This window comes from Somniosus microcephalus, chromosome 2, assembly GCF_052327205.1.
Source record: "Somniosus microcephalus isolate GS21.2 chromosome 2, FLI_Smic_1.0, whole genome shotgun sequence".
Taxonomy (NCBI): Eukaryota; Metazoa; Chordata; class Chondrichthyes; order Squaliformes; family Somniosidae; genus Somniosus; species Somniosus microcephalus.
Window position 1 is genome coordinate 373,748,957 of NC_140988.1, and position 24,729 is coordinate 373,773,685.

The window sequence follows — 24,729 nt, forward strand, 5'->3', positions numbered from 1 at the left end:
TGGTAGACTTAAGGATCTGGTTCCGTCCCAGGGCTATATCAAGCCGGGTGCCTGACTGATGAATATATACAAATTGTGATCCTATTACTTAGATAGAACCTCAAAGCCATTTTCATAGAATCATAGAATGATACAGCACAGAAGGAGGCCATTCGGCCCATTGTGCCTGTGCCAGCTCTTTGGTAGAGCTATCCAACTAGTCCCACTGCCCTGCTCTTCCCCATAGCCCTGTAAATTTTTTCCCTTCAACTATATACCCAATTCCCTTTTTACAGTCACTATTGAATCTGCTTCCACCGCCCTTTCAGGCAGCACGTTCCAGATCACAACAACTCGCTGTGTCGCCTCTGGTTCTTTCATGGTTTTGAACACCTCTATTAAATCTCCCCTTAACCTTCTCTGCTCTAAGGAGAAAACCCCCAACTTCTTCAGTCTTTCCATGTAACTGAAGTCCCTCATCCCATGTACCATTCTAGTAAATCTCCTCTGCACCCTCTCCAAGGCCTTCACATCCTCCCTTCCCAGAATTGAACAGAATACTGTAGCTGAGATCTAACCAGTGTTTTGTAAAGGTTTAGCATAACTTCCTTGCTTTTGTACTCTGTGCCTCTATTAATAAAGCCAAGGATCCCACAGGCTATTTTAACAGCCTTCTCAACTTGTCCTGACACCTTCAAAGATTTCTGTACACACACCCCAGGTCTCTCTGTTCCTGCACCCCCTTTAAAATTGTATCATTTAGTTCATATTTCCTCATTCTTCCTACCAAAATGTATCACTTCACTCTTCTCTGCATTAAATTTCATCTGCCATGTGTCTGCTCATTTCACCAGTCTGTCTATATGTCCCCTAAAGTCTGTTACTATCCTCCTCAGTGTTTACTACATTTCCAATTTTCATGTCATCTGCAAACTTTGAAATTGTGCCCTGTATACCCAAGTCAAGGATCATCAATATATATCAAAAGGAGCAGTGGTCCTAATACTGACCCCTGGGGAACATCACTGTATACTTCCCTCCAGTCTGAAAAACACCCGTTCACCACTACTCTCTACTCTCTGTTCTTTAGCCAATTTTGTATCCATGCAGCCACTGTCCCTTTAATCCTGTGGGCTTTAATTTTGCTAACAAGTCTATTCCGTGGTACTTTTTCTAATGTCTTTGGAAAGTCCATATGCACAACATTAACCGCACTACCCTCATCAACCCTCTCCGTTACTTCATCAAAGAACTCGATCAAGTTAGTCAAACATAAGAACATAAGAAATAGGAGCAGGAGTCGGCAATTTGGCCCTTCGAGCCTGCTCCGCCTTCAATAAGATCATGGCTGATCTTCTACCTCATCCCCACTTTCCTGCACTATCCCCATTGTAGTGTATGTACCTTTAAGAGGAACTATGTTTTTGAAGCCCCTGTATACTGTAGTACCGGTAGTGACCACTCGGGTATATAAGCTTGTGTAGCGTCTTGTGTAGTTAGTTCACCTCCAGACTTTGTTCAGTAAACACTTGTTAAATCAACTCCTGCATTCCGTGTCTCCATTAACACACGGATCTAACAGTGGCGACGAGTTAGAAACGAACTTACCTGCAATTCGGCAGCACCTCAAGGGGATCGATTCCTCATACGAAGGTCGAAGCCAGAAGCAAGAAGAAAAAAATAAAATAAATAAATAACTCGAAGAAACTCGAAAACGAGGGCCAGGCTTGGTCTCCAGTCTGTGGTTTCCCCAGCTAAATGGGCTGGTGGCAGGTAGTGCACTGATCCTTCCTGGGCTGCGGCGGGCTAGAGCTCGATCGGGTGGCTCTGCAACGGGGCTTTTGCGAGTCGGGAAGGAAAAGCAAAGAGAGAGAGAGGGTGGAGCACTCAGGGCGCATCCGGCACTCGGCGCGTCCGGTGCTGCAAAGCAGGTCGGCGTTCGGACCGAGCAGAGGGAGGGGAAAGTCCCAGAGGGTCTGCTCCACGACGGGAACGGTTCTCCAAGTAACGGAGAAACTATTGAAGCGATATATAAATTTTTTAAAAAAAAATAGAAATACCGCGAAAAACTGCAGGTCGCAACGGGAACCGTGGAGAACAGCGTTGGCAGCAGCGGCAGCAGCGGGAAAGCGCGGGAGGCGCCATCTCAACTCGGCGGAGAAGAAAGAAAAGCGCGGGAGGCGCCACTTTGATCCATCGGGGACGGAGGAAAAGCGCGGGAAGCGCCATTTTAGATTTTCAAGATGCCGAAGACTGGCAATATTACTGCTTTCGATAGTGATATAGAAGATTGGACCACATATGTGGAAAGAGTGGAGGTATATTGCAAGGCGAATGAAGTAGCGGATAATAAAAAGGCATCGGTACTTCTAAATCTGATGGGCGCAAGGACTTACGGGCTGTTACGAAACTTGATCACTCCAGCCAAACCGATGGACAAGAATTTAAAGGAGATTGTTGATACCTTACAAGAGCACTTAAACCCAACACCGCTGCTGATAGCGGAACGATTCAAATTCTTCAGGAGGAATCAGCACAAGAATGAAAGTAACGCTGATTATCTCACCGAATTACGAAAGCTGTCAAAGCACTGCCAATTCGGGGCAGGACTGGCAGATTCTCTACGAGACAAATTCGTCTGCGGTCTCCTAAGCGAAGGAACACAGAAAAGACTACTTTCTGAGAAAGATTTGACACTGGACAAGGCTTTCAGTGTGGCTGTATCATACGAAGCAACAGCAAGAGGAGCTGCAGAGATACAGCAAAAGGCGCAGGACTTTGGCACCCATGAAATGACACGGGGTTTCGAGAGATGTTATCGCTGCGGCAGATCCACCCATGACCAGAAGGACTGCTGGTTCAAGGACAAAGCATGCAGGCAATGCGGAAAGATGGGACACATTGCACGTGTATGCAGATCTGGAAAGAAATCCGCTGACAGTAAAAAGGTCAATAAGGAAAAATACAGAAAGGTACAAATGATGACGGACAGTAGCTCCGAAGACCAGAAGAGCGATAGTGACTCCGGAAACCAGAGACTAAGCTGTCTCAAATTACATAATTTAATTGCCAAAGAAGATTACCAGACCATTTGGGTTACCCTCACGATAGCGGGGTCCCCAGTCAAAATGGAGCTAGATACAGGATCAGCTCTGACCGTCATGAGTCGACGGGATTACGAGCGGCTATTTCCGCATATACCTTTGAAAGACACATCCATTATCTTGAAGACATATACGGGGCAGAAAGTATACCCCAGAGGGAAAATAAGGGTGCCTGTTGTATACAACGGCAAGGAAATACAGAAGTTGTATTTATACGTTCTGCAAGATGGTGGTCCACCGTTGTTGGGACGTGAATGGATCAGAAAGATACGTTTAGACTGGCACTCCATTCAGGCACTGATGGTGACCAGTAAGAAAAAAAACGATGATGACGTCATACCTGGACGATTAAAAGAAATCTTGGCTAACACCAAAGAAGTGTTTCAACAGGAACTAGGAACCCTGAAAGGCGCCACCGCCTCAATAAAAGTGGAAGATGCGGCAATTCCCAAGTTTTTTAAGGCAAGGCCGGTGCCATACGCAATTCGTCCAGCCGTCGAGGCAGAGCTGGAGAATTTGGAAAAAGCAGGCGTGTTATCCAAGGTAGATTGGAGCGAGTGGGCAACACCCATCGTCCCGGTCATGAAGAAAACGTTGAATAATAAATCTGAAGAACAGAGAAAAGTTCGCATCTGTGGGGACTTCAAGGTGACTGTAAACCCGGTTCTTCACACGGTACAGTATCCTCTTCCGAGGATAGAAGATATTTTCGCCTCACTATCCGGAGGGAAACGTTTCACCAAAATTGACTTAGCACAGGCATATCTACAGATGGAGGTTGAGGGGGCCTCTAAAAAGTATCTCACGATAAACACACACAAAGGCCTGTACCAGTACAATCAACTGGTTTTCGGAGTGGCATCAGCTCCGGCTATCTGGCAAAGAGCTATGGAGCAAGTCCTGCAAGGGATTCCGGGGACTCAATGCTACCTAGACGACATCCTTGTAACAGGAGAAAACGACAACAAGCACCTTGCCAACTTGGAGCAGGTGCTCACGAGGCTGAGAGAACGGGGCCTACGAGCAAATCGCCTCAAGTGCGAATTTTTCCAGAAACAAATATCATATTGTGGCCATGTCATTAACGAAGAAGGGTTGCATAAGTCACCTGAAAAAATTGAAGCGGTCGTAAAGGCCCCAGCACCTGAAAATGTCTCACAATTAAGGTAGTTCCTGGGATTAGTAAATTACTATCATAAATTTTTACCAAACTTGTCGACGGTTCTGCACCCGCTTAACACACTGCTACAAACGGGAGTAGTTTGGAAATGGAGCGAAGACTGTAAACGTGCCTTCCATAAATGCAAAGGCTTGATCACATCCAGGGAAGTGTTGGCTCATTACAACCCATCACTGCCAATCAGATTGGCGTGCGATGCATCCCCTTACGGCGTGGGAGCGGTATTATCGCATAGATTCCCTGATGGCTCGGAGCGGCCGATAGCTTTTGCGTCACGCCCATTGAACTCAGCTGAGCGTAACTATGCCCAGATCGACAGGGAGGCACTCAGCCTGGTGTGGGGGGTGAAGAAATTCAACCATTACCTACACGGACAAAAATTTACCTTGTTGACTGACCATCAACCCCTCGTCTCCATATTCAACCCTAAAAAGGGCGTTCCCATTATGACAGCGCAAAAGTTACAGAGGTGGTCCCTTTTCCTAGGGGCACACCAATATGACATAGAATACAAAGGAACAAAACAGCATGGGAATGCTGACGGGTTATCGCGTCTACCGTTGCCAACGGTGGAAGAGGCGCCTACAGTGGACCCAGTGGAGATATTCCACTCGACCATAGTGGAATGTCTACCGGTGACAAATTCTACCATTGAAAAGGAAACGTGAAATGACCCGACTCTCTGACGAGTCTACGATTTAACGGTGAAGGGATGGCCAGCACATGGCGAACCACTGTTGCCAGCATTCTCGCAAAGAAGAGAACAGCTGTCAGTGTGCCGAGGAACCTTGATGTGTGGATCCAGAGTGGTGATTCCACCCAAACTCAAGGATAGAGTGCTAAAGGAGCTTCACAAGGGGCATCTGGGTGGAGTGAAAATGAAGAACTTAGCCAGAGCGTTTGTGTGGTGGCCAGGTATCGATGGAGACATCGAAGAAATGACCAAGAGCTGTCTAGGATGCCAGAAGGTCCAAAACGCCCCACCACAAGCCCCTCTACATCCATGGGAGTGGCCCTCATCTCCATGGCAAAGGGTACATATCGACTTTGCTGGTCCATTTATGGACTCAATGTTCTTAATCGCGGTGGATGCACACTCCAAGTGGCTGGAGGTAATAAAGATGTCCTCCACCACCACGGAAAAAACCATCACAGTATTAAGGACCATATTCGCCAGGAATGGGCTGCCTGAACAGATCTGTTCTGATAATGGACCGCAATTTGTATCCGAAGAATTCAGGAAGTTCTTAAAAAAACAATGGGGTTAAGCACTACATGTCCGACCCATACCATCCCGCCACCAATGGATTGGCTGAAAGGTTTGTCCAGACCTTCAAGAAGGCCATAAAGGCCATGGGTAATGAAGACATAAATCTACAACATAAGGTAGATAACTTCTTGTTTGCGTACAGGAATGCAACACGTGGTTACAAACCAAACCCCCGCCATGATGTTTTTCAATAGAAGACTAAGATGCCGGCTGGATTTGGTCAAGCCAAACGTCAGAAGGGACGTAGAGAACCGGCAATTTCAAAGCATGAATGAAAGGCCAACTAGAACCTTCCAGATAGGTCAACCAGTTTTGGCCCGGGACTACCGTACCGAGAAATGGCAGCCTGGAACTATTTGCACACGGCTAGGACCGCTGATGTATACCGTGGACATTGGAGAAAGCATAATAAGGCGCCATGCTGACCAGATCATAGAGTCATCCGAAAAAGCACAACCTACACCACAACTCTATACGCCTAGTGATGAAGCAGAGATACCCATAGTATCTACCTCCGATCCGGTGATACTGGAACCAGATGAACCCGACACTGGCATTGAAGCCGAATCGACCTTGCCAAAAGAACCTACTACACTACCGAAACCTACTACACCACTGAGGCGTTATCCGGACCGAGTCAGGAAGCCTCCAGAGAGACTGAATTTGTAATTGATTAACTTCAGCAAATGTGTAGATTATTGTTCTTGTAAAAATGTTATTTAATGATTACTTAAAATGTTATGTACTATTTATCTAAAAGGGGAGGAATTGTGGTGTATGTACCTTTAAGAGGAACTATGTTTTTTTGAAGCCCCTGTGTACTGTAGTACCGGTAGTGACCACTCGGGTATATAAGCATGTATAGCATCTTGTATAGTTAGTTCACCTCCAGACTTTGTTCAGTAAACACTTGTTAAATCAACTCCTGCATTCCGTGTCTCCATTAACACACGGATCTAACACCCATATCCCTCGATTTCCTTAATATTCAAAAAACTATCGATCTCTGTCTTGATTATACTCAACGACTGAGCCTCCACAGCACGGACTTGTTAAAAACACAATTTGTTTTTAACAAGTCCTTGCTGACTTTCATTTATTAGGCCATACTTTTCCAAATGCCAATTAATTTTGTCCCAGATTATTGTCTCTAAATGTTTCCTCACCACCGACATTAGGCTGACTGGCCTGTAGTTGCTGGGTTTATCCCTCTCCCCATTTTAACCAGGGGTGTAACATTTGCAATCCTCCAGTCCTCTGGCAGCACCCCCATATCTAAGGAGGATTGAAAGATTGTGGCCAGAGGCTCCGCAATTTCCAACCTTCCTTCCCTCAGCAACCTAGGATGCATCCCATCTGGACCGGGTGACTTTTCTACATTGAGGACTGCTAACGTTTTAAGTACAGGAAACTCTTTTTTATCCGGCACCGACGGGACCGGTGTGTTGCCGGTTTATCAACATTTCTGGATGACGGAGAGGGTTATCTACCGAGGCTATTTTTAACAAAGAAAAATTAAAAAATTAAGAAATGTGCAGTGTTAAGTAATTGGGTACTCACCTACAGACTGTTGTGTTAAATGGATGGTGGAAGATGCTTGATTAAGTACAGTACTGCCAGTTGAGGGTAATGCAATGCAATGACAACCAGCAGCACGGGAGACACACAGTACCCCTGTAAAATGGGGGATCAGAAGAGACTACCGGCAGCGCGGGAGAGTCAAACTCCTGTTACAGGGGTATCGAGGTGTTCCGACTCCCGACGGCGCCAAGAAGCCGAGTAGTGGCAGTTTGGAGAACTACCCCCACTGACTAACTCGGCCACTGCGGGAGGCTCGGACTCGGCAACATTGCCGGTTATTGAGGTGTTGTTTTCGGAGTGAGAATTTTGCCGGTTAATAGAGAATTCTGGATATTTAGGTGCCGTTTAAACGAGAGTTTCCTGTACATCATCTTTATCTATTTTTATCCTATCCAATATCGCTACTGCTTGCTCCTTCACTGAGACATTGGCAGCATTCTCTTCTCTAGTGAAGACAGCTGCAGAGGACACCTTTAGTACCTCAGCCAGGCCCCCTGCCTCCACAAGAAGATCTCCTTTTTGGTCCCTAATTGGCCCCACCTTCCTTTGACGACCCTTTTACTACAAGAGACTTTTGGGTTCCATTTTATGTTAACCGCTAATCTATTCTTATACTCTCTCTTTGCCCCTCTTATTCCCTTTTTTAGATCAACTCTGTACTTTCTATATTCAGCTTGGTTCTCTCCTCTATTATTTTAAAGGTCTACTGAGTGGAAAGTCCCACATGGACACATTGCTCAGTAGAAGCTTCTGGAAACCCAGTGAAGGCACCAAAGCGTAAGTTCAAAAGCGTATTTTAGTGGGGCCAGGGGGAACAGCCACATCTTTTCCAATGATTAGCTACAGCATCACCCCCCACCCCCAATAATTAATACCCATAGAGTTACTCTTCTGTTTAATTGTTCTGAACTGTAGAGCCACCCTCCCCTTTAATAGTATTGATGTATAGTTACAGTACCTTCCCCTTTAAGAGTGTTTATCAATAGAGTCACCCTTTCTGTTAACAACGGTTACCTACAGTCAACCTACCTTTTAACAGTGCTTACCCAGAACCAACCTCCCCTTTAACATTGTTTACGCCTAGCGCCAACCTTCTTTCAACAGTGCTTACCCATAGAACTAACCTTTCCTTTAATAAGGCTCAGCCACTGAGATATCCTCCCCTTTAACATTCCTTAGCCAGCGATTCAACCTTTTCACACTGCTTACCAATAAAGGTATCATCCGTTTATTTTCCTGCCTGTTTTTTCTCCCTTACTCTCTTGAAGGCGCTGACTCAATCCTAGGGTTACAGTTCCACAGATGCCCGCTGCCCTCCAGTAACTCACCCGTGGCCATTCCTCGTGTGAGGGGGACCCGTAGCGAAGCCGCTCCTCTCCTCATCCCGATATACATATGATAGGATCCGCTGGATAGTGGTGAAGAAAGGGAACCCTGGCGGCCAGCCTGGGAATGCTGAGGCTCATGGTAGTCCTCCTACCATCACCCAAACTGAGATACACAATTGAAGATTTCTTCGGGAGCACCTCCCAAACCCGCGACCTCTACCATCTCTACCACCAGTAGGCGCATGGGAACACCACCATCACCAAGTCCCCTCCAAATCACACACTGTCCTGACTTGGAAATATATCGGCCGTTCCTTCATCGTCGCTGGGTCAAAATTTTGGAACTCCCTCCCTAACAGCGCTGTGGGAGCACCTTCACCACACGGACTGCAGCGGTTCAAGAAGGCGGCTCACCACCACCTTCTCAAGTGCAATTAGGGATCTGGCCTTGCCAGCGATGCCCGCATCCGATGAACGAATTTTAAAAAAAGACCCAATCTGGGACCTTCCCCTAATGACTGCATTAAGCCTAGGGTTGCCAACTGTGTTTCTTCATCACACGACCTCTCACCTCCAACTGCCCCCACCCAGCCAAACAGCTTTCCACACAACCGCCACCCACCCCCGCCCCCACCTCCCTCCAATATTTTTTATAATTAATGAACAAAAGTGGGGTTCAAGGAAAATGAAAAAATCTAAATATTTTTACTGCTCCTCTAAATTTTCTCCCGTGTTTTTGCTCGCAGCCATTTTCAGGAGATACACCTTGAATTCCTGGAGACTCGAGGACAATCATGGAGGGTTGGCAACCCTAACTAAGCTTTTGACAGAGTTGCTGCTCAGTACAGGGTCAGCTGTGGCTCAGTGGGTAGCACCCTCTTCAGGTTTTGATGTTAATATGTGGTGGAGGAATGGCCGTGCAGAGCAGCGATTTGTATGATACAATGGAATGATCACGCTGATGTAATTGTTTTTAATATTCAATAAATGATATATATATATTTTTTTAAATGGGTAGCACCCTCGCCTCTGAGTCAGAAGGTTGTGGGTTCAAGTCCCACGCCAGCAACTTGAGCACAGAAATCCAGGCTGACGCTCAAGTGCAGTGCTGAGGGAGTGCCGCACTGTCGAAGGTGCCGTCCTTTGGATGAGACGTTAAACCGACGTCTGCTCTCTCAGGTGGACGTAAAAGATCCCATGGCACTATTTCGAAGAAGAGCAGGGGAGTTCTTCCCGGCGTACTGGCTAATATTTATCCCTCAACCAACATCACTAAAAGAACTCAGATTATATCACATCGCTGTTTGTGGGATCTTGCTGTGTGCAAATTGGCTGCTGCGTTTCCTACATTACAACAGTTGTGAAAGGCACTATGTAAATGCAAGTCTTTTTTCTGCCTTTTTACAGCCCACTCCCACTCTCAGGAGACCAATGGCGATCTTCCAGACTCCCAGTCTGTTTAACTTTCAAGTGTCACCTCGGCTACCCGAGACCTGCTTGGTAGCAACGGGCAACATAGAAACAGCTAAAGATGGCCACATTTGGCTCGTTCCTCAGTAGTAGGCCCAGTGCGATATTGCACAATTGCCTTTCTCCCTTTTTAATTTATTATGGAAGCGTTTCACTTTAACGCACCCAGTGTGCACTTTGATCTCTGGCAGCTTATTATAAGTCGGCCAGTCCCAATAATGAAACATCAGTTCCTGTGGCATGAATCAACAGTGTGTATCTGGGAAGCCAGGGCTGAGTCAGGTGTGTGCGCTGATTTCAGGTGTGTGCCTAGAGCTGTATATATTTACACTGGGCCATTTAGGTTCATGAAAACACTCACTCATCACAGAATTAAGTGGGTTAATCGTATTGTGGCACTCTGGGACTTCGTAAAGGGAAATCTACACTGCTGATGGTGATGTGCTACTTCATTTCCCCACCACCAAATTCAGCTTGGCTCAGTTGGTAACACTCTCGCTCCTCAGTCAGAAGCCTGTTGTTTCAGCGCCACCAGAAGACTTGAGCACATAATCCAAGCTGGCACCCCAGTGCAGTACTGAAGGGATGAGGCCCTTCAGATGACTCTACAATGGTGACCAGGACACCAAGGGAACCCCCTCCTCTCCATCGAACAGCGCTGTGGGATCAGGGGCAATGGGGAGAAAGCAGGGACCGGGTACTGAATTTGGATGATCAGCCATGATCTCATTAAATGGCGGAACAGGCTCGAGGGGCCGAATGGCCTACTCCTGCTCCTATCTTCTATGTTTCTATATTCCCTCTAATTTTTTTTTCGTGCGCGGTTCATTCAAATTTTCAGGCAGACGTGGTTTCTTCCATTGAAAAGCCAGTGAGTGGCCTGCGCGGGACCTCCAGACCGCCATCTTAGCAGGAGTGTTGGTCGGGGGTGTCTCGGTTTAACGTCTCATCCAAAAGACGGCGCCTCCGATAGTGCAGCACTCCCTCAGCCCTGCACTGGGAGTGTCAGCCTAGATTCCATGCTCAAGTCTCTGGAGTGGGACTTGAACCCACAACCTTCGGCCTCAGAGGTGAGCGTGCTACTAACTGAGGCAAGCTGACAATAAATGACAAGGGGCAGTATCACCCATGGCTCAGTGGGTAGCATGCTCGCCTCTGAGTCACCTTCTCAAGGGCAATTGCCCACATCCCATAACCGAATACAAAAAAAAGGTCGTGGGTTCAAGTCCCACTCCAGAGACTTGAGCACAAAAATCTAGGCTGACACTCCAGTGCAGTGCTGAGGGAGTGCCGCACTGTCGGAGATGCCGTCTTTCAGATGAGACGTTAAACCGAGGCCCCGTCAGATGCCGTGACACTTCATAGGGATTACGATAGTGCAGTGGTTATGTTACTGGGCTAATAATCCACTAGAGCTGTACTAGTAACTCAGGAAGATGTGAGCTCATAATCCCGCTGTGACAGTTTAAGAATTTGAATTCAGTTTTGAAAAAGAAAATCTGGAAATAAAAACCTGGTCTCGGTAAAAGTGGCCATGAAGCTGTCGGATTGTCGTAAAAACCCAACTGGTTCACTCATGTCACCTTAGGGAAGGAAAACCTGCACTCCGTATATGTGACTCCAGTCCCACTGCCAACGTGGTTGACACTTAAAAGCCCTCTGAAGTGGCCCAGCCAGCCACTCAGTCAAGGCAACCAGGGATGGACAATAAAGGCCGGCCTTGCCAGTGGTGCCCACATCCCCAGAATGAATTAAAAAGTACTTTCTTCTCCCTCCCTGTCCGCCCCATTGTGACGCTTCACCATCTCCCCCTTCTATCATCAAATACTAGCAGCAGGACTGGAGAGGCGGAATGCCACCATGCCGACAGCTTGGCTACAGAACGTTGCCTGTGTTTGTGTGAACGCCGGTTACAAGAAGTTGCTGACCAAAAAAATTGCGGCTCAGCCAGTATTTGACTGTTTACAGTATAAAGAAACACATACCACTGGTGTACTTAACCGTACTGTTTAGATAGTGAGACCGCGGTACAGAAAACAAAAATAAAATGGGTTTGCCCATAACTGCCGGCAGTTACTTGGGCCTGCGCTTTCCCAGCTGGGTAACCCAAGTGAAAAGCCCATGGCCCACAGTAGCAGGACACCGGCAAGCTTGGAAAGAAGGTGAGGTCAATCACGATGTAGCGGCACCATGCCTGGGTTTCCCAAATCTAAACATTGTAGGAGAAAGGGTAGGCTGAGGGAGGGAAGAATTCCACAGCTCTAAAGCCTTGAGAAGGGCGAGTTACAGTAGGACACAGCGCAATGAGTCTTGATTTGCAGGGAAGAGGCAGGAGAGCCAGGGTTGGAGCATTTAGGTTATGCTTGAGCTGTATAAAACACTAGTTAGGCCACAGCTAGAGTACTGCATGCAGTTCTGGCCACCACATTACAGGAAAGATGTGATTGCACTAGAGAGGGCACAGAGGAGATTTACGAGGGTGTTGCCAGGACTGGAGAATTTTAGCTATGAGGAAAGATTGGATAGGCTGGGGTTGTTTTCTTTGGAACAGAGGAGGCTGAGGGGAGATTTGATTGAGGTGTATAAAATTCTGAGGGGCCTAGATAGAATGGATAGGAAGGACCTATTTCCCTTCGCAGAAGGGTCAATAACCAGGGGGCATAGATTTAAAGTAATTGGTAGAAGGATTAGAGGGGAGTTAAGGAAAAAAATTTCACCCAGAGGGTGGTGGGGGTCTGGAACTCACTGCCTGAAAGGGTGGTCGAGGCAGAAACCCTCATCACATTTAAAAAGTACTTGGATATGCACTTGAAGTGCCGAAACCTACAGGGCTACGGACCAAGAGCTGGGAAGTGAGATTAGGCTGGAGAGCTCTTTTTTGGCCGGCACAGACACGATGGGCCGAATGGCCTCCTTCTCTACCGTAAACGTCTATGATTCTATGATTTGCAGCTCACTGGTAACGCTGATCAAAGCAGTATCACTGAAACAGGAAGAGACCAGACAGGCTGTGATGGAAAGAGAAACCTTGCACTTATGTCGCACCTTTCATGATCTCAGAATGTCCCAAAGCACTTTACAGCCAATGAACGGATAGCAAGGTCCCACAAACAGCAACGTGATAATCACCAGATAATCATTTTTAGTGATGTTAGTTGAGGGATAAATATTGGCGAGAATAAATACCTCCGACAGTGCAGCACCTCCCTCAGCACTGCACTGGGAGTGTCAGCCTAGATTTTTGTGCTCAAGTTTCTGGGGTGGGACTTGACCTTCTGATTCAGAGGCGAGGGTGCTACCCACTGAGCTACGGCTGACGGGGGTTCAAATCTAGACGTAAGAGAGCAGTTGCCGAACAGAAATGATTTTTTCTTATATCCTCGGTTTCCTTTTCCGTGCCAAACGCTTCTCTTCCTTTCTAACAACTCTTAGCTCTCTGGAAAGCTAAATTCTCTCCAAAGGATGAATCCTGGTCTGCTATAGCAGAAGCAGGACAAGGAGAAGGATCCAGAGGAATGAACCAGCTGTACTCATGGCAGATCCACACCCCAGGGAGACAGCCCCCCGCAGATTCTGCGATCATGCATTGGAGGCGTTGGTGTTCGCTGTGGAGAGACGGAGGGCGGCGCTCTACCCGGCAAGTGGCAGGAGGCTCTCGCCGCATGTCTTCTGCACCATGTGGAGGGAGGTAGCGCAGCACGTCTCGGGCAGCACTGTGGTCCCCAGGCCCACACACAGTGCAGGAAGAAATTTAACCACCTCACTCGGGTGGTCAGGGTGAGTCAATGCTTCAACAAATGCTACACACCACCATCTGTACCACAAGCTTCACACACTGCCCAAAGCACCACACCCCCAGCACTCACCCACCAACAATCTCTACCTACCAACACTCACACCCACATCTCACACCTTGCACACGATGACAGCTATTCAACTATGGCAGGCACATCACCCAAACACATTGCTCCACACTCACTCACACACTTTCCTTTCTCTTGCAGATCAAGGTGGCTCACAACAGGAGGGAGCGGGAGCACACAGGTGGGGGACAAGCTGACACCCAATCACTGTCTGCACTGGAGAATAGAGTGCTGCCGATTATTGGGCGTCAGGTGGTGGGCGCCATGGCCACCGGCGACATTGACCTCCTTGGGAACAGCAACGGTATGTTCATCCCTACTCCTTCTTATCACATCCCACTTCCCCCTCACCCCATCAGCATTCCCCACTTTCCAGCTAATCATGCTGAATGCATGCATTTCTCCCTTCCTGCCCCCATCCCCTCACCTTAACCCGACTCTTGTGCCTTTATGCTTTCAGATAATGAGCAAGCACCTGAGCAGCCTGTCTCTGAGGGCACTGTAGAGAGCGAGGCGGGAGAAGAGGAGGAGGAAGAACACATCGCGTCACTGCATGTCTCACCCGCAGGCACCAGCTCAGATACTGGCACTAGGCGTTCTTTAGAGGCTAGTATAGTAGTGGGATCTGCACAGGGTGATGCACCGGGGTCGAGGGGGCTGCAGCAAGTCCAGGGGGAAAGGGTAGTTCGGGGCCAGCTCCCTGGAGGGCGAGTTCGCGCGTGCGTTCTGCTGCACAGGACTCAGATGAGGACCTCAATGGGAGGCATTTAGAAGAAGGGTGATGGGCATGCACACAGAGATGATAAGTGCAATGGCAAGGGTGCCCGAGAGCCTCTCAGCAATGGTAAGGAGCATGGAGGAGTCCACCTCCAACATTGCACAAGGTTCTGCGCACACCATGGAGCCCATCATTTCCAGTCTGCAAAGGTTGGTAGACTCCCAGAGAGACCGCGGCCACCCAGACCTGATGCCGCGTGTGATGGGCGATCTGGCAGCTTCCTTTGCAGCACAGGCTGAAGCGATGCAACGCCTTACTGCTGTAATGTAGTCTATGTGGTGTCATCCAATCTCAGACTGCTCTCATATAGTCTCAGCTTGATGCCACACAAGCTTTGACTGCTGCCATCGTGGCTGGGTCTACCATCGTTTGACGGGGCTTTCACGGTATTGCAGCAGGCCAGCAATCCGTGCTCCAACAGATTGCTGAGGATGCTGAGGTGCTGCCCTGGGGGAGTGGCCATGGGTCAGTGGAACAGGAACCTGCTGTCCTCTCTCAGAATTACAGCATTCCTGCTCCCACAACTGCCACTCCGCCATTGCCCTTGTCGTCGCCTGTCAGCCAGCCAGCCCAAACTGCAGCCGCCCATGCTGAGGTGGTGCTGTCTACAGCCGGGCCTTCCAGGCCCAGAGCTGGTCGAGGGTGTCCTTCGTGGCCATCTGAAGTCTCCCGCATGGACACTCAGCAGCCTTCCACCAGTCCTGCTGCAGCCATTGGGCCAACACTTCGTAGGAGCACTAGAGTAGGCAAAGGTACAGTAACGAGAGGCACTCAGGGATTGCACAAGGGTGAATAGTTAATACTTTTGTTGTACATGTGTGTTCACTAATTTTTGATAAATTTATTCATTCATTTATCATTCTTTTGTGGTGTCTGTCATTTCAGCTTTGCGGTGTGAAAGGGCCTGTGAGAGGGGTGGAATGTTGGGGGTGTGGTGAGCAAAAGGGATGTGGGCTTTTAGTCATCCTGATGTGAGGCTGGAGGTCTGTTTGGAGGAGGTGGCAGAGTTCTGTGACCACCTCCTTGGTGAGGCAGAGCCATCTAATACACTGCTCCTCGCTTCATTGAGGTTGGAGAAGTGGTTTTGGAATACGCTCGGAGGGTAAAGCCTCCTGGTGAGAGCCCTGATGTACCTCTTCATCTCTTTGCGCACACGTTCCTGTCTTTCTCGCTGACTATACTCCCTCCGCCGAAGAGCCTGGAGGGCGAGTTGGCATGCCAGTACAGCCCCACATTAATCACAGAAATCACAGAAACCCCACAGTGCAGATAGAGGCCATTTCGGCCCATCGAGCCTGCACCGACACATATCCCACCCGATCCCCGTAACCCCTACACCAACACATATCCCACCCTATCCCCGTAACCCCACGTATTTAATCCCCCTAACACTAAGGGTCAATTTATCATAGCCAATCAACCTAACCCGCACATCTTTGGACTGTGGGAGGAAACCGGAGCACCCGGAGAAAACCCACGCAAACACGGGGAGAATGTGCAAACTCCACACAGACAGTCACCCGAGGCCGGATTTGAACCCGGGTCCCTGGCGCTGTGAGGCAACAGTGCTAACCACTATGCCACCGTACTAATGAGTAGCAGTTTGATTTTTTGAAGAATAAATGTAGCTACTTTTTAGTTGCCACAACACTCCTGATACAAAAGAAACTTCAAATTACTGAATGAAATTGTTGGAGGATGTGATACTGACAAGAAACCACTGAAACTATACTAACCTGACAGCTGCGAGTGATTACTGATGATCCCTTTAAATAACATCTATGGAGCCAGCTTCCTGCTGCTTCACACCAGCTCTCCCTGTCACTGTTTCCTCCAGGTGCTAAGGTAGGTGGCGACAATCAATTTCGCAGATCAGTCAGTCAGTGAGCATTGCACACTCGCTGACGTCATGATCCATCTCGCATTGACGCTTCCGGCAATAACTGTTAGCAGCAGCGCTACGGGGGCGCGGGATTTGGCATGCGGCGCTAAATTCGCCTCGCCCCGGTGATAATGTTCTAGCGTCCCGTTAGCGCCAGCAGATGGCGCTAATGGGAGGTGCTACGGGGACAAAATTTTTCCCCCATGGTCTATTTTCTAGGACCAGGAGCCAATGTAGGTCAGTGAGATAAGCAGATAATATCACAGAGATAAGTAGAGATGATGGAGGCCATTTCAGCCCACCTAGCTCATTCCACCACTGACACCTACGACCCCGCATCAACTGCTCTGGAAGAAATCCAACGTTTTTGCCACCACTCCCATACCCAGAGCCCAATCCGTGTATTAATCACTGCATGAAGACACCCTTCCTGGCGCCAGTCCTGAACTTGTCTTGTACCTACAGTATCTCCTCTATTTTGTTTTTAAATAAAGAACTTAGTTCTATTTGACTTTTAGTTGCACAACAATTTTCTAGCTTCCTTCAATCTATTTTAATTTTTGGTTGGAAATTCTTCTCAATGTTTTTTTAAAATCATTTAATAGCCTCGGTAATTTTATTCTACCTGACCTATATCGGAAAGGTTTTCCCAGCTCACAAGAGCTGCATAAATATACTTTCAGAGCTAAAAAAGCTAACTTTTTTTTGAGGGGAAGGTTTTGGACGAGAATAGACCGGAGACTCTCTTACAGGACAGTCTGATTTATTGTCAGTGCTCTCTCGGTTAAACCCGTCAGTCAACTTGTATTCTAAAAGGTCTCTAATTTCTATCTTTCCTGCAATCAGCTTGTAATAACGTACACTTATATAGTGTTTATGGCTTTGACTTCACAAGGGCAGAGGGGAAGAGGGAAGTCAGGATATCAAGCAAGAGTTGGAAGAAGACTTGACCTGCGGTCAAAGCGGTACGCCTTGAGGGGGGGTTTGAAAAATGGGAGAGGTGTAGAAAGTCAGAGGGGTTTAGGGAAAAATGGAGATGATTCTAAAGGATCCAATTGCTCCTTTTCAAAGAAGGGCAGGGAATTCTACCTAGTGTCCTGCCCAAGATCAGCATAACGATTAATTGCCCATTCAACTCATTGCTGGTCATGGGAGCTTGCTGTGCACAAATAGGCTGCCGCATTTGCGTATATAACAACAGTGACTAGACTTCAAAAGCAATCGGTGGCTATGAATTGTGTTGAGATGTTCTGAGCAATCAAAAGGCACTATATAAATGCAAGTTCTTTGTTAAACTCATTAATAAGCTCCAATGTCCTAACTTGCACCAAGTCCCATTCACCTATTTCCCCTGTGCTCGCTGATCTATATTGGCTCCTGGTTAAGCAACGCCTCGATTTTAAAATTCTCTTCCTTGTTTTCAAATCCCTCCATGGCCTCGCCCCTCCCGATCTCTGTAATCTCCTCCAGCCCCACAACGTCCCCGAGATATCTGCGCTCCTCCAATCTGCCCTCTTGAGCATCCCTGATTTTAATCGCTCAACCATTGGCGGCCATGCCTTCAGTTGACGAAGCCCTAAGCTCTGGAATTCCCTCCCTAAGCCTCTCCCTCTCTCTCTTTCCTCCTTTAAGATGCACCTTGGGACATTTTACTATGTTAACGGTGCTATATAAATACAAGTTGTTGTTGTTAAAAGGGGATGGAAAGTCCATTGGGTGTGCTATTTGTTCAAATACTCTCCCACTACCTATTAAAAAAATGTTGAAATAAATACATCCTTAATGAACATAACATAAGAACATAAGAATTGGGATGGGAGAGTTAGGGCAGTAGAGAGATGAGCTTCAATGGGAGAGTTAGGGTACTAGAGAGATGAGCTTCAGTGGGAGAGTTAGGGTACTAGAGAGATGATCTTCAATGGGGGAGCTAGGGTACTAGAGAGATGAGCTTCAGTGGGAGAGTTAGGGTACTAGAGAGATGAGCTTCAATGGGAGAGTTAGGGTACTAGAGAGATGAGTTTCAATGGGAGAGTTAGGGCAGTAGAGAGATGAGCTTCAATGGGAGAGCTTCAATGGGAGAGCTAGGGTACTAGAGAGATGAGCTTCAATGGGAGAGCTAGGGTACTAGAGAGATGAGCTTCAATGGGAGAGCTAGGGTACTAGAGAGATGAGCTTCAATGGGAGAGCTAGGGTACTAGAGAGATGAGCTTCAATGGGAGAGTTTGGGTACTAGAGAGATGAGCTTCAATGGGGGAGCTAGGGTACTAGAGAGATGAGCTTCAATGGGAGAGCTAGGGTACTAGAGAGATGAGCTTCAATGGGAGAGCTAGGGTACTAGAGAGATGAGCTTCAATGGGAGAGTTTGGGTACTAGAGAGATGATCTTCAATGGGAGAGCTAGGGTACTAGAGAGATGAGCTTCAATGGGGGAGCTAGGGTACTAGAGAGATGAGCTTCAATGGGAGAGCTAGGGTACTAGAGAGATGAGTTTCAATGGGAGAGTTAGGGTACTAGAGAGATGAGCTTCAATGGGAGAATTGGGGTACTAGAGAGATGAGCTTCAATGGGAGAGTTAGGGTACTAGAGAGATGAGTTTCAATGGGAGAGTGAGGGTACTAGAGAGATGAGCTTCAATGGGAGAGTTAGGGTACTAGAGAGATGAGCTTCAATGGGAGAGCTAGGGTACTAGAGAGATGAGTTTCAATGGGAGAGTTAGGGTACTAGAGAGATGAGCTTCAATGGGAGAGTTAGTGTACTGAGAGATGAGCTTCAATGGGAGAGTTAGGGTACTAGAGAGATGATCTTCAATGGGAGAGCTAGTGTACTGAGAGATGAGCTTCAATGGGAGAGTTAGGGTACTGGAGAGATGAGCTTCAATGGGAGAGCTAGGGTACTAGAGAGATGAGCTTCAATGGGAGAGTTAGGGTACTAGAGAGATGATCTTCAATGGGGGAGCTAGGGTACTAGAGAGATGATCTTCAATGGGGGAGCTAGTGTACTAGAGAGGTGAGCTTCAATGGGAGAGTTAGGGTACTAGAGAGATGAGCTTCAATGGGAGAGCTAGGGTACTAGAGAGATGATCTTCAATGGGAGAGTTAGGGTACTGGAGAGATGATCTTCAATGGGGGAGCTAGGGTACTAGAGAGATGAGCTTCAATGGGAGAGCTAGTGTACTAGAGAGATGATCTTCAATGGGAGAGCTAGTGTACTAGAGAGATGAGCTTCAATGGGAGAGTTAGGGTACTAGAGAGATGATCTTCAATGGGAGAGCTCGGGTACTAGAGAGATGAGCTTCAATGGGAGAGTTAGGCTACTAGAGAGATGAGCTTCAATGGGAGAGCTAGGGTACTGGAGAGATGATCTTCAATGGGAGAGCTCAGGTACTAGAGATATGAGCTTCAATGGGAGAGTTAGGGTACTAGAGAGATGGGTTTCAACGGGAGAGCTAGGGTACTAGAGAGATGAGCTTCAATGGGAGAGCTAGGGTACTAGAGAGATGATCTTCAACGGGGGAGCTAGGGTACTAGAGAGATCAGCTTCAGTGGGAGAGCTAGGGTACTAGAGAGATGATCTTCAATGGGAGAGCTAGGGTACTAGAGAGATGAGTTTCAATGGGAGAGCTAGGGTACTAGAGAGATGAGTTTCAATGGGAGAGCTAGGGTACTAGAGAGATGAGCTTCAATGGGAGAGCTAGGGTACTAGAGAGATGAGCTTCAATGGGAGAGCTAGGGTACTAGAGAGATGAGCTTCAGTGGGAGAGCTAGGGTACTAGAGAGATGAGTTTCAATGGGAGAGCTGGTGTACTAGAGAGATGAGCTTCAATGGGAGAGCTAGGGTACTAGAGAGATGATCTTCAATGGGAGAGCTAGGGTACTAGAGAGATGAGCTTCAATGGGAGAGCTAGGGTACTAGAGAGATGAGCTTCAATGGGAGCGTTAGGGTACTAGAGAGATGAGCTTCAGTGGGAGAGCTAGGGTACTGGAGAGATGAGCTTCAATGGGGGAGCTAGGGTACTAGAGAGATGAGCTTCAATGGGAGAGCTAGGGTACTAGAGAGATGAGCTTCAATGGGAGAGCTAGTGTACGAGAGAGATGAACTTCAATGGGAGAGTTAGGGTACTAGAGAGATGAGCTTCAGTCATAGAGTCATAGAGTCATAGAGTTTTACAGCACAGAAAGAGGCCCTTCGGCCCATTGTGTCTGCGCCGCCCATCCATCCCTGTCCAGTCTAATCCCATTTTCCAGCATTTGGTCCATAGCCTTGTATGCAATGGCGTTTCAAGTGCTCATCCAAATGCTTCTTGAATGCTGTGAGGGTTCCTGCCTCTACCACCCTTTCAGGCAGTGAGTTCCAGATTCCAACCACCCTCTGGGTGAAAAAGTTCCTCCTCAAATCCCCTCTCAATCTCCTGCCCCTTACCCTGAATCTATGCCCCCTTGTTATTGACCCCCCTACTAAGGGGAAAAGTTCCTCTTTATCTACCCTATCTATGCCCCTCATCATTTTGTACACCTCAATCAGGTCCCCCCTCAGCCTTCTTTGCTCCAAGGAAAACAACCCCAGCCTGTTTTGTCTTTCTTCATAGCTGAGGCGCTCCATCCCAGGTAACATCCTGGTGAATCTTCTCTGCACCCTCTCCAAAGCAATCACATCCTTCCTATAGTGAGGCGACCAGAACTGCACACAGTACCCCAGCTGTGCTCTAGGCTACTAGAGAGATGAGCTTCAATGGGAGAGTTAGGGTACTAGAGAGATGAGCTTCAATGGGAGAGCTAGTACCCTAGCTCTCCCATTGAAGCTCATCTCTCTAGTACACTAGCTCTCCCATTGAAACTCATCTCTCTAGTACCCTAGCTCTCCCACTGAAGCTCATATCTCTAGTACCCTAACTCTCCCATTGAAGCTCATCTCTCTAGTACCCTAACTCCCCCATTGAAGCTCATCTCTCTAGTACCCCAGAGAGTTAGGGTACTAGAGAGATGTGCTTTAATGGGAGAGCTAGGGTACTAGAGAGATGAGCTTCAATGGGAGAGCTAGGGTACTAGAGAGATGAACTTCAATGGGAGAGCTAGGGTACTGGAGAGATGAGCTTCAATGGGAGAGCTAGGGTACTAGAGAGATGAGCTTCAGTGGGAGAGCTAGGGTACTAGAGAGATGAGTTTCAATGAGATAATTAGGGCACAAGAGGGAGGAGGTTCCATAGGGTAGTTAAGGGACTAATGGGATGAGGTGGCATCGAATAGTTAGGATACTAATGGCCTTAATGGGATAATTAGGGTACGAGAGGGATGCGATTCCATCGGGTAGTTAAGGTACTAATGGGATGATCTTCAATCGGCCAAATAGACTTGTCTCATCCTTGGTTTTGCTTATGTTCTTATTCAACATGTCTTTTCTTCCCTTCTCCATCCAGCTCTTCTTGTGGTGGAGACAGACACGTTCGGCAGCCATGTGAGAATCAAGGGGAAAGAGACAGGTCATTACATCTGTATGAGCAAGCGAGGAAAGATTCTTGGCAAGGTAACCATTATCCTGTGAAAGGTGGTCCTACTATCAAGTCCTCAAATAATATATCGCCTTATCTCACTGAAACAACCCTTTACATGACGAATTTCCTTCAGAGCAGAGAGAGCACTACTATGTAAACTAAGACGGCAGTCATTCTGCACCATCAGTGTCCCCAAAACAGGGACTTGAATGACCTGTTAGGAACATAGGAACAGGACGAGGCCATTCAGCCCTTCCAGCCTGTTCTGCCATTCAATTAGATCATGGCTGATCGGTATCTTAACTCCATCCACCTGCCTTGGCTCCATATACTTTCATACCCGTGGCGAGCAAAGACCTATCGATATAGGATATCTCTGTTAATCTGTGATGAGGGAGTAATGTTGGCCAGGTCAACTCTCTTAACATGAGATCTTTAACACCAACCTGATGTACTGTTGGTTTAATGTCTCAGCTGCAGCAACCCCCTCAGTACTGCACTTGAGTGACAGCCTAGATTATGTAGCCTTATCCCTGGTAAGAGGCTAGAACACCACGACCTTATGGCCAAGAATTTACTTGGAGCAGCTCCCGTTCTGAAACCGCAACTTTGCCGAAAGTGGGTTGGAAACGTGTGCGTAACTGGGGTTTATCTGGCACAAATCTGGCACAAAATTATGGCGGCGGAGCAGGAGCTATTCCAAGGAAATTTCCGACCTATGGCTCAAAGCCTTCATGTCCCTCCTAAAGTGGACGCAGAATTAGACGCAATGGGGGGAATTTTAACATACGGGAGCAGTTGGGATTGGATAAGTGTGGAGGGGGTGGGGGGTAGTGAGGGAAAATAGGCAAAAAATCAAAGTGTGTCTGGAAGCCGGGTCCAACCGACCTGCTAAATCTCCGGGAAATTTCCGGGACCAAAAGCTTGGTCAAAGATGTAGGTATTAAGGAGCGTCTTAAAGGAGGAAAGAGAGGTAGCGAGGTGGAGAGGTTTAGGGAGGGAATTCCAGAGCTTAGGGCCGAGGCAGCTGAAGGCACAGCCACTAATGGTTGAGCGATTATAATCAGGGATGCTCAAGAGGGCAGAATTGGAGGAACACAGATATCTCGGGGGGTTGTGGGGCTGAAGGAGATTACAGAGATAGGGAGGGGCGAGGCCATGGAGGGATTTGAAAACAAGGATGAGAATTTTGAAATCGAGGCGTTGCTTAACCGGGAGCCAATGTAGGTCAGCGAGCACAGGGTTGATAGGTGAACGGGACTCGGTGCGAGTTAGGACATGGGCAGCCGAGTTTTGGATGACCTCAAGTTTATGTAGGGTGGAATGTGGGAGGCCGGCCAGGAGTGCATTGGAATAGTCAAGTCTAGAGTTAACAAAGGCATGGAGGAGGGTTTCAGCAGCAGAAGAGCTGAGGAGGGGCAGAGACGGGCGATGTTACGGAGGTGGAAGTAGGCGGTCTTAGTTATGCCGCAGATGTGTGCTCGGAAACTCATTTCAGGGTTAAATATGACACCAAGGTTGCGAACAGTGCAGTTCAGCCTCAGACAGATGTTAGGGAAAGGGATGGAGTCAGTGGCTAGGGAACGGAGTTTGTGGCTGGGCCCCAAAACAATGGCTTTGGTCTTCCCAATATTTAATTCGGGAAAATTTCTGCTCATCCAGTACAACAACAACTTGCAATTATATAGCACCTTTAATGTAGTAAAACATCCCAAGGCGCTTCACAGGAGCGTTATCAGACGAAATTTGACACCGACTCCTGGGTGGTGTTGAGCTTCTTGAGTGCTGTTGGAGCTGCACCCATCCAGGCAAGTGAGTAGTCCTCGGGAGTAGTCCTGATTGGGCGCCACAACTAAGGCAGAATTCCCAAATACAGAGATAATTAGTGTTTCTGGCAATTTTCCACTAGGAAGATCAGGAGTAACTCTTGAGGAAATTCCCGGCGGAAAATTTTTACTATAGAATTATCATCATGAGGGAACATGGTGCCGACAGAGTTAAATGTAAAACCCCAGATCAACATTTTTTGTGCCCATTTGTGTTAAGGCTCACTGCAAATGCCTGAGTAAAGTGAGAAGGAACAAACAGTGTGTGCTGTTACCAGAGCCAAGGGAAGCTGGCTCTTACGCTGAAGCCAGACAGACATCATTGGATCTCAATTCCAAATACTTCATGCTCTCACTCTAGATAAAACTCATGTTAAAATTTTAAACCCTATTAGATTGCAGGTGGCACAATAGATTGGAACTATAATGCTAAACATCATTGACACGAATCAACTGAGCAGCCTGCGGGTGGCGCTGTCCAGGGAGAGTATAAATACTCGGGCACGGGCCCAGCTTGCGCAGGACATTCTTAACAGGAACTAGTGAAGGACACAACTAGACCTCCATGTTGTAAAACAGTCAATTAAAGCTTTGCTTAACGCTTAGACCAAGTGCCTAGTAGTTTTCTTATGTCAATCATCATGGCACGCTAGTTAAAATGCCCCGTGAGATGACACAAATGGGAAAATTCACTTATTCTGTTTACTTCCGGGGGGGGGCCACATTTGATGGGAGCATGGGTCAGAGAATCAATGTTACGCTGTTGTAGCCCTGTCTCTGACTTGAGCTCCCTTTGAACATAGCTTCCCACTGGGAGCATTAGGTCGATGAATCTACCCTAAGAAACATAGAAAATGGCAGCAGGAGTCGGCCATTCGGCCCTTCGAGCCTGCTCCACCATTCAATATGATCATGGCTAATCCTCTATCTCAATACCATATTCCCGCTCTCTCCCCATACCCCTTGATGCCTTTTGCGTCT

At 47.7% G+C, this 24,729-nt stretch overlaps 1 protein-coding gene across 1 annotated transcript in view; it reads left to right on the forward strand.

The window, feature by feature from the left end:
* The window catches only part of fgf24 (fibroblast growth factor 24), a 165,914-nt gene that overhangs the window by 125,344 nt on the left and 15,841 nt on the right, over positions 1 to 24,729 (forward strand). Inside the window, exon 4 of the mRNA XM_086004960.1 lies at positions 21,848 to 21,954. Within this exon, the coding sequence (XP_085861086.1) occupies positions 21,848 to 21,954 (107 nt within the window). The remainder of the gene's footprint in view (positions 1 to 21,847; positions 21,955 to 24,729) is intronic.